At 39.2% G+C, this 10,657-nt stretch overlaps 2 protein-coding genes across 2 annotated transcripts; one reads left to right on the top strand and one right to left on the bottom strand.

The window, feature by feature from the left end:
• Positions 1-1,036: 1,036 nt before the first annotated feature.
• Positions 1,037-4,723, top strand: LOC112192912 (probable E3 ubiquitin-protein ligase LOG2). Its single transcript, XM_024332837.1, has 3 exons — positions 1,037-2,088; positions 3,467-3,962; positions 4,290-4,723. Exons 1-3 carry the CDS (start codon positions 1,595-1,597, stop codon positions 4,404-4,406), a joined length of 1,107 nt encoding a protein of 368 aa, XP_024188605.1. The 5' UTR covers positions 1,037-1,594; the 3' UTR covers positions 4,407-4,723.
• A 3,447-nt stretch (positions 4,724-8,170) lies between these two features.
• On the bottom strand, positions 8,171-10,415 carry LOC112192591. Its single transcript, XM_024332390.2, has one exon. It carries the CDS (start codon positions 9,889-9,891, stop codon positions 8,467-8,469), a length of 1,425 nt encoding a protein of 474 aa, XP_024188158.1. The 5' UTR covers positions 9,892-10,415; the 3' UTR covers positions 8,171-8,466.
• Between the last annotated feature and the right edge of the window lie 242 nt (positions 10,416-10,657).

Here is a 10,657-nt window from a genome sequence, read left to right as displayed (position 1 = left end):
CCGCAGAAGCAGAATAGTGTATATATATTGGGGAATGGAATGGATAATGTGATTACTGTTTACACAGTAGCAACCACATAGTTCCATAGCATAAAACCATGAACTCAGAACTGGCATAATGGTCTTATACATATGATTTTATATTATGATGCAATATGTACCATCCTTATATTATAATGGAAATTGTTTCGTTGCCCAATAGAGTATTTCGTTGCCCATTTATCTAAAAATGTCTTAGGAGAATTTCTTTATTAAGAATTTTAGAATGAGAACTTTAAATCAATGAGTTGATGAATTTTAAATTTTAGTCAATAAATATTAGGTCGTCATTAGAGATTTTTCTTTTCTTTTCTAGACAATAACAATAATCGAATTAGAAACCAACTAGGCTAAAAATGAACAACTACAATACTACATTATACAAATAAACAAACCTAACAAAACCTACCTAATAAATGATCACGTAACCAACTCACATGAAATTAACTACTATCACTGCCAGACTTACGTTGTGCCCAACAAGGTACGTTTGCATACATAATTACATATATAGAATTAACATACTTGCCATGCTATAGAAAAGTTTAATAAAAAATCAAGGTCGATCAGCCCCCATTTCGTTAGATTAATCTGGCTTTGATACATTAATTAGACATGATTAACTACAGTCTCATTCTATATGCATATATTATAGATTATAACTATGATGACATCTCTTATGTACACATAACTCTGCTTTTTCTATATGTATTCATATACATAATTTAGCTCGGTGTTTTCACATCTCTAAAAAAAAAAAAAATCCTCGCCCGTAGAAAATTCAAATTATGGGTCCGCCACGGACAATTATGTTGAATTGCTTCATTAGTCCCTTTCCTCCCTCAATGCCATTTGCATCCAATGCAAATCCCTCCCCATCCTCCAAGCAATAAATCAAGGTCGTAGCATTCGACTCAAAACACATCGCACAAAAAAAAAACCCGTATACAACACAAACTCCAACCCTACAAAACAGACTTAGAGAATACAATACTATAACATGTACAGAGCACCCACGCAAGGTACAATACAGTCCATATCTGGTGCTGAAAAATATTAATGTGCATAACCGAATCACCACGCACATAGCCACATACATCATCAAAAAAGAAGAAGAAAGCAGAAAAGCGTCTTAGTTAGCTGCTACTACAACTTCGCTTTAGCTGTTGAGCATCGACTCTGTCCTTTCCATCTTTTTCATTCATGGGTGTAATGGGTCGACACAGACGAATAGATAGATAAGTGTTCTGGGTGGAGCTTTACGCAATCCCACTATCCCCCACTGAAAATCCATATTTATAAAACAAGATTCCTCCTTTCATATCCTATCTCTCTCTCTCTCTTTACTTGTCTTCATTGTTGTTTCTGGTATTTTGTCACTTCCTTCCTTCCTCTTCCACCTTTTCTCTTTCACAGTTTCACACTTCCCTCCCACAAAACCCAGATACACCAAAAACCACAAAAGCAATCCCCTTCTGAAAGCCTGACAGAATTTCTGGGGCTTTTGATCTGTTTAGCTTCCAGATTCTCCCAGAAAAATTTAAACTTTCCCAATATGGGAAACATGGGCAGTAGTAGAGGCAACTCCTCCCGCCGGAGACACCACCAAAACCGCCAGAGCCACCCGTCTCCGCCGCCACCGGCCCCACCACAGCCCGAAATCTCCGCCAACCGCTACGTCTTCGCGGCGGCGACGCCGTACCCGGCTCAGTACCCGAACCAAAACCCGCCGCAATACCCGAACCCGAACCAGGCCCAGTATTTCCAGTACCCGGGTTACTACCCGCCGGCGCCACTGCCGGCGCCGTACGATCACCACCACCGGGTGCCGCATCCTCAGATGGACCCGGCCCAGGCGAATTGGGCCGGCGGGAGGTACCGGTGCGGGCCGGTAATGCAGGCTCCGACGCCGTACGTGGAGCACCAGAAGGCGGTGACGATAAGGAACGATGTGAATCTGAAGAAGGAGTCTTTGAGGGTTGAACCGGATGAGGAAAACCCCGGGAGCTTTCTGTTGTCTTTCACTTTTGATGCCACTGTTGCTGGGAGGTACAAAAAGCTCAAAGCTTCAGTCTTCAATTTTTGCTTTTGGATTGTGTCTTTTAAATGCTTGCTTGGGGTTATTATTTCCTGATGTGGGATTAGATTAAAATGGTAGGATTGGTAGAATTTGGTTAGCTTGTGATCAATGGGGTAGTTTGGTTACTGGATATAGAAGTATCAGTTTTAATGAAAACTAGTCGTCTCGCTTTCTCTGTAATGCCAATGAGGGATGGAAATGAGGGGTTGATGACTTGTGCTTTACCAATGATGAGTTTTGTTAATTAATTAATGGCATTGTTAAGAAAAGATTGAGATGTCAGAGCCTAGTGTTGTTTTATATTGTGACAGTCTCTCCCTAGGTTGTGGACCTTTTCCCAGCACTGAAGAGGCAAATAGGTGAAATTCAGCATGAAATTGAATCTTACTAGCAGGGATTTGAACTGGAATCTTTAATCTTGGGTATTCAACCAAGATAAAGCTAGTTGGTTTGCCATGCTTTGTTTGAATTGTGGCAAACTGACAAAAGCTGAAGTGACTTAAAGGTATTCTGTGATCTTGTCATGGTGACTGTAGTGTATGAAATAGGTAAAAGTCACAACAATGTAGTTTCACAATCAGTACGGAAATGAGGTGTCGGTGTGGAATTATGCACTATGTAGTAACATGTCATATAAGGATTTTCTTCTTGTTGGGGCAGATTCAGATTGATGGAATTTGAACCTTGCTTGAGTGAGAGGCAGAACTGTCTTGACTATGGCGATGAGGGAGGTGTGGATGGTGACAACTAGTTTTGTGCTTTTCTCAATAGTAACTAGGAATTGCAGAATTCTTTCATGTGGAGGAGTTTACTAGAAAGATATCAGTTTTGGCTATTTAAGATCATGATATTAGGGCTTTAGACTTTATCTGGTTTTGGTAGAGATGAGATACTAGAAAGTTGATCGTAGTTGGATTTAGTTTTGGCAGTCTAACCGACTTTATATTCTTGGGGATGTTACTACTTGAGTTCCCAGGTATACTTTATTATCCTTGATTAAGGTGCACCAGGGAGGATATTGTATGCAAAAAAAATAAAAATAATTTAACTCCAATTCCATGCTCATGATGATATTTGATTCAAGCTATTCAAATTATTATTTTTCGATATCTTATCGTATTTCCAACTTGTATGAGTAGCAGTAAATTTTTTTTTTTCCGTGTGGCTTTGTCGAAGGACATATAGTAGTACATCTTTTGAGTTTTGGCAATGGCCTTGATATTTAATTTACATGCATTCTGTTAGAAGGTAGTTTATGTAATAAAATTTTGTGTATGCTTGCATTTTCTTAGTCCTTATATCATGATCTGATCATCATATTTTCTAATATATGGCTCTGTGGAACAGCATCACCATCATCTTCTTTGCAAAGGAAGGCGAGGACTGTAACCTGACACCAACGAAGTTTAACCTCCTCCCACCTGTGACAGTACACTTTCAACAAGGCCTGGGCCAGAAGTTCAAACAACCCCCTGGAACTGGAATTAACTTCTCAATGTTTGACGAGACAGAGTTACTGAAAGTAGCTGGCTTGGATATCTATCCTCTAGCAGTGAAGGCAGAGGCATCCCCACCTGAGCATGATGGATCAGAGGGAAACTCTGTATCTGTAGCAACGAACTCCCAGATAACTCAAGCTGTATTTGAGAGGGAGAAAGGTGAATTCCAGGTGAGGGTTGTCAAGCAGATCCTTTGGGTGAGTGGGATGAGGTATGAACTACAGGAGATATATGGAATTGGTAATTCAGTCGAGGATGACTTGGACGGGAACGATCCAGGAAAAGAATGCGTCATTTGCCTGTCTGAACCACGGGACACAACTGTTCTTCCATGTCGGCACATGGTAATTACATTTCCCTCCTTTCTATTTAAAGTTTGGCATAGTAGAAAGCTTTTATTCAGGGTTTAAGTAGGGTGTCTTGTAGATATCTGAAGGTATACATTACCTTACTTGTTTCTAATTGAAAGTGCAGCAGCTTGAATTATTGCAGTGATAAAAGAAATGATAATAGAGACTGGAACACTTATTTTGGATTAAAAATCCTAGTTAGTTTACCTTCCTTGCTTGCATCCGATTCTGCCAGCTAATGAAATTCACTCAACCTGAATGTACTTTGCATGGAAAATTCTTCTCTACTGATTTTTGGTTGAATTTCTATTCTTGCTGCAGTGTATGTGCAGCGGGTGTGCCAAGGTTTTGAGATACCAGACAAACCGATGTCCAATTTGCCGACAACCAGTTGAGAGGCTTTTGGAGATAAAGGTCAACAATGGTCCTGAGGAATGAGAGCATAAGCTCCACCACTATCATTCTGTATATAATCCTTTTTGGTTTTTTCCTCGTTCTCTTCTGCAATTTCATTTTTTTGATACACTTCGATTTTCAGTGAGTTAAAAAGGTATGCTGTATGAAATTTGCACAGAGAACATCCTGTGTTGTACCACCTCCAGAGACATGCAATGATGTGTGAATTTAGCTGCTAGTCTTAAATATATACGTCGTCAACAGCTGGGCTTGGTTTGGTTTATTGACAAGCCTTCTGCTGTTGCAAGTACTTTTCAAGAAGATTAATATAGATAAATCATGTGCTACTTTGGCATCAACTTCAGGTGTTGCTTTCTTTCGGATGAAATCGAAATTCAGGTATCTGGGGAAAGAAGAGCGACTAGTGAGTACTAGAGCCATTTTTTGGTTTTCTTGGTTCTGTAAGGTTCAGTGTCTCTTCATTCTCGCAGTGTTCTAGTTTCTACAGGTCATTAGGCAAGTAAATGCTTTTTATGTTTTTTTTTTTTTTCCGGTCTGATAAATGCTTCTATGGTTCGGCTTTCCATTCCAGTCATTCGAGGAATTGAAAGCTTGCTGACTTCTGGCAGCCTATAAACAGTTGGTAATATTCACTTAATGGGAATAAAAAAACATTTATGGTAAAAAGCTGTCTTTATCAAAGTTGCTGAAATAATTGGATGCTTATGTTTTAAGAAAATGTGCCCCCACACTGATTAAGAAACCGATGGCCAGCATATTTCCAGTGGAAACCTTTTTTTTTTTTTTTTTTTTTTTTGAAATGGAGTTTAGAATCTAGCCTAACTGGAAGGCTCAATCCCACGCTCGTTATCAAAAATAATTGTATTGCGAGAGGAGGGGGACATAAGACCTGAATCTCGAGTACTAGTACATAAATCTTCTTACGGTACATCTTAGATAATCACATGAGTTTTATCTAATTAATAATCATTTAAGTAATCAACCTATGGGTAACACCATTTAATTCACGATAAATAGATCGTAAAGATTAAGAGAAAAATGCAGTCACTTTTACAATTCTCCACAGTACAACCTACATCAGAGAAAGACCTCCATATCTCCATGAAGAGCCGTAACCGCCACAGCACAATTAGTTTTAATGTCAACATTGTCCATGCCTTGGTAAATAAGTAAAAGGAGTCCAGCTCTCATAGTCTCCAACTTCAATTGAAAAGCCGATCTAACGCGGGAAAAAGACCGTACTATCATAATTTCTAATTACAGCCCCAATCCCACCATGACCGGTAGCACCATAAAAGCCCCTGTCTGTATTCAGTTTGAGTCTGCCCCGCCGTGGGAGCTGCCATTTCACTTGCTGCCTTGACTTGTTTCTCCTCAACACATTGTGTGCAGCTTGATGATCTTCTCCAAGTGTAACAGCCCAGCCTGCGGCATTAAGAGGGCAGAAAGAATTGCCCTTCCACACTACACTATTTCGTTCATGCCAAAGGACCCACAAAAGCATATAAAACTACTCCCATTTATAAGACTTTTGCTAATTGCATGAACCTATAGCCGCATAAGTTCACTAATCAAACCCATGTCATGTATTTTTTGGAAAGCACCGTCACTTCAAGATGTTAATTTTCAAGTACATTTGTGAGGTGATTGGTATTTAAAGTCATTCCAGTTATTTTGGCCGACAGCTTTAGAGATGGAATCTTTATTTATTTAAATTCTACGTAAACTTCTTCTTTTTTCTTTTTCTTTTTTCAATTTGAAATGTCACTTTTGTTTGCAACTCTATCGGAAAACTTTGTTTTATTAACTTATAACTTGTGTAAACTAAAGCGTTGGTTGTTTAATTGGCTCACCATAGCTGCCACATGAATTAGAAATTCATCTTTCTAAGAGGGGAAACATTAGTCATGCTTATCTACAGAATAATTTTAAAGTACAGTGAATGACATATGGATCAAAAATTGAAGTAATAACAACTTGAAACTATGTATTTATTTTTAACCATTAGACTTACTTGTTTTTTTATGGTCTCTCAAAAGCAGTCATTTAGATAAACAATTTTGAGAAAAAACATTGATAATATAAGCTTTTAAGTAGGGCTGCCACTTGGTTTGGTAATTACCAAACCGATCGAATACCAACCGATGTTTTAGGTTTGGTAAACTGACTTTTTTGTAACCAAGACCGATAAAACCGAAATCGAAAATTACCGAAAAAGTTGGTTTGATTTTGGTAAATACCGAATCTATCGATTATCTAAATATTAGATTTATATACTACAATTTTCAATACACATACATGTATATTAAGAAATAAACATAAAAACTTTTATAATAGTATGAACATTACTACATATACTACATGTATTTTAAGTAACCTAGTCAAAGATGGTTAAATAATCTAGTTTTATTGAAAATTGCTAGAACTTGATGTCATATATATAAAAGAAAGCTATAATTAGTAGATGAATACAACGTTTATGACTATAAAATTCAAAAACCTAATTTTGTTCATTCTAACTTATATTATAAAGAATTAGTTATTCTAAAGTTGGTAATACCGAAAACCGAAATACCGAATTTGGTAGATATAATTTAAAACTGAAAATTTTGGTTGGTAATTGGTAGCTCAGTTTTGAAACCGTAAGATTTGATTTTGAAGTTGGTAATACCTATAACCGATTCGAACCGACCGAGTGACAGCCCTACTTTTAAGAGACTTTAGTCGATGAAGTCATCATATATCATAATTGTAGTTCGGACATGAATCATCTACTAAAAAACCTGCTTTGATTTGAATTTAAAAAGATTTAAAAATAATACAATGGCAGAAATATCACTTTGGTCATCGAACTATGGCTCGCTCGACACTCTGGTCATCCAACTTTTAAAAATTTCATTTTGGTCATCGAACTATATCATCACATATCACTTTGGTCATTCTGTCTGTTTTCTCTGTTAACTCCAAGGGTATTTTGGAGATTTAAAGGTTTACTCGCCATTTTTATAACTTAATCCAACTTTTCCCGCCTAAACATAAAACTTTAACCAATTTTGCCAACTTTTCCCTCCTTTTATAATTCCTCAATTTATTAAATCAATATTTTTCTTCTTATTATATTCCCTCACTTTGAATCATTCTCTGACTCGATTATTTTTCTTTGTTGCATGCTTTGATTATTGATGATGAATGCATGAATAAAAGGAAGGAAAAGTTGGCAAAATTGGATGGAGTTTTATGCTTAGGCGGGGAAAATTAGATTAAGTTATAAAAATGGCGGGTAAAACATTTCATCTCCAAAATACCCCTGGAGTTAACAGAGAAAACGGAGAAAACTGACGGAATGACCAAAGTGATATACGGTGATATAGTTCGATGACCAAAATGAAGTTTTTAAAAGTTGGATGACCAAAGTGTCGAGCGAGCCATAGTTCAATGACCAAAGTGATATTTCTCCCTAATACAATGCTACATCATTTTATGAGACAAATGAACCAGAATGGTTCATAGATTGTGGCGCTATTCAACCATTGCTTTTTCTAGTAGAAAATCCATATCGTGGTTTAAGAACCGTGCGCGTACGGAAAACACAATTAAATAAGGGGATTGAGGTGTAAAGTAGGGTCATTAGGCATCCTTTTTAGTTTTTCCTTAATCAAAGTGGAATCAGAATAAGGACCATACGGGCCAAGGTTCCATGCAAGCATGCACCATATATATATGAGTAAACATATCCAAGTTTTTCAAGGTGGAGTTTAAAGCAGCAATACTCAACGGCAAAACCATACAAACAAGTACACATCAAACGATTAATAATTTATAGTTAAGCTGGAAAGCTCAAATAGGCCAACCAACCACAAAGCAATAACAACACGATGGTGGGAGTCTCGGATTTTTTTTCATCCTAGAAGACATCCTTAAACACCAAACACCACACAAAACATAACAATGGTTGCTTATTTAGCTTAATAATATTGCCCCAACCATAAAAGCAATTAGATGTTCCTTCCCCACACGATAACTTAACAACACGATCACATCATGAGATCACATCATGAGATTATCGGATCAAACGTTCCCATCACATAACATCGACGGGGTTGTCTTCTCCCCACCACTGATGCACATACACACCACTGCTGCGGAGGCTCTTGAAGATGTCCATGCAGTCTACCGGCATTGGACCTTCCCCGTCTATGTGGCCAGAGCAGTGAAGAAACAGCTCGTCGACAAAGCATATGGCTCCACTCTCAAACAGATCCCTCAGGAACTTCAATTCTACACTGCCTGCATTCATCTTCAGCACCACAAACTCGGCATGCTGCACTGTTTCTTTAAACCAAACAAGAAAATCAAACCCTTCATCTGCGACATAGGGCTCTGCATCTGCTTCGATGTTAACATTGTCCTTGTCCTTAATTCCAGCCAGCCCTGGATGATAAACGAAGGTGATTCCTGGCTTTTTGACATAAGACAATAGCACAGAAGTGTTGTGGTCAACAAAATAGACATGGAAAGCTCTGTGTGTAATCGGATAAGAAGGCAGGAACCAGTCTGTGACATTTGATTTCAGGTGCTCTGCTGCCCCAATATCGATATAGACCAACCGCTTCTTTGAGGAAACATCAATAAAATTAGGCAGATAAGTAGCCATCTTCCTGTCCTCCACTGGCTTTTCCTTCACAAGAGGCTCCATTTTCTCGATCAAAGGTCTATTGTTTGTGAGGGATTGGCAGTCAGCCGGAAGGCGATACTGCTCAAATAGACCAACATTTTCGTAACTCTTCCTGAACACAACCAGTGTGAAATTGCTGATATAATTAACATGCACGACACTGGAGCTCTTCAGCAATGAAGAAATTGGGGTAGCAGACCTAATCAGGCTATTCGGAGCCAAACCACTGCTACCAACAAGCATAGCCCCAATTCCACCTGGGCTAAGAACGCGCTCAATCTCGAGCACAAGCAGAGCAGGGACTGAAACCTTGTCTAGATCCCTGCAGAACACGAAATCGAAAGACTTGTCCTCATAGTAAATCTCATACACAAACTGTTTGCGCTTGAGGGAGAAGAATCGGTGTTCATAAACACCACGAGCATCGGGAAACCCCAAATCTTGCAACGCCATCACGGCCGAGGCCGATCCTTCACCGACACAGAGAGCCTTATCACCGTTCAAAAGCTGCTCGCCCATTAGCTCTCTGACCACACTGACAGTCAAGTTCACATCTTGCTTGCACTGCGCCAAATCGAAAGTACCCCAAATGGGATTCAGAAACCGGGTCTGAAAGATGAACTTGCCCGGGTCCAAGTTGACATTGTCACGGCCCATTCCGGAGGCACAGTCAATAGTGTTCACAAAGTTGAACATTTTCATGTAAGAACCGGACAGAATGTGAACCAGGGGAATTACAGACATAGCCACGGCGATAAAGAACGAGCGGTAAAACACGCGCCGGGCCACAGATCCGTGAAGGACCTGGAGTTTCTTGAGCTTCAAATCCATGACTTGTGCTCTTTCTTTCGCGATTCGGCCGCGAAAGAACAGGGCGAAACCGAACGATTGCGGTTTCGAATCCTCTCTTCTCAGAGAGCAGAGTTTGCGAATTTTGTTTGATTGCAAAAAACAAAAACAAAAAATTCTGGAAAAAGGAAATTCCAAGAAGGAGTGAAAAAACCAAGCTGATAATGAGCGAAAAAGACTAGCGAGAGCAAAACCTGGCGGAGGTGTGATTCCCACCCACGAGGAGTACCATTGATTTATGAATAACTAACCACACCCTCTTTGAGACCTTTGCAGGCTTTGTATCGTACCACACACCCCGATCCATATTTCGGCCACCTTCAATCTACATTCTCCGTCGAATTGAAATCTACATCAAAAATGGGTATTGGAATTCACCACCGATTTGGGGATTTCAGAAACCCTAAAGAAATTGAGATTTGGGGATTGGAGGATTTTGGGGGCTAGGGTTTCTTAGAGGCCTCGAGTGAAGTGAACGATGGAGAAAGGAGGCAGATCTGGGTTTTTATATAACGACGCTACTCTATAGAGTCCAGTAGCCTAGTAGGTAGTCAATGATAAGGCACCGACGCTGGGAAGGTGCACGTGTCGACAGGAGGAAGCTTCGGAAGTCCGAATTTATTTTTTACCAAAGTCGATCTGTAAAAAGTACCAATAATTAAAATTAAAAAATGGCCGAGAAAGCAACGGACTCACGCGCCAACTCGATCACACGTGGGCAGGGAGATTATTGGCCGTTCGATTAATT

This window comes from Rosa chinensis, chromosome 3 (genome assembly GCF_002994745.2).
Source record: "Rosa chinensis cultivar Old Blush chromosome 3, RchiOBHm-V2, whole genome shotgun sequence".
In the NCBI taxonomy this organism is placed as follows: Eukaryota; Viridiplantae; Streptophyta; class Magnoliopsida; order Rosales; family Rosaceae; genus Rosa; species Rosa chinensis.
This window is presented reverse-complemented; position numbering and strand designations above follow the sequence as displayed.

Bases quoted from the DNA above. Each gene is read 5' to 3' on its own strand.
- LOC112192912 (XM_024332837.1), top strand. From the start codon at position 1,595: ATGGGAAACATGGGCAGTAGTAGAGGCAACTCCTCCCGCCGGAGACAC. The intron at 2,089-3,466 runs GTACAAAAAGCT...TCTGTGGAACAG, and splicing joins GATGCCACTGTTGCTGGGAG to CATCACCATCATCTTCTTTG. The intron at 3,963-4,289 runs GTAATTACATTT...TTCTTGCTGCAG, and splicing joins TTCTTCCATGTCGGCACATG to TGTATGTGCAGCGGGTGTGC.
- LOC112192591 (XM_024332390.2), bottom strand. From the start codon at position 9,891: ATGGATTTGAAGCTCAAGAAACTCCAGGTCCTTCACGGATCTGTGGCC.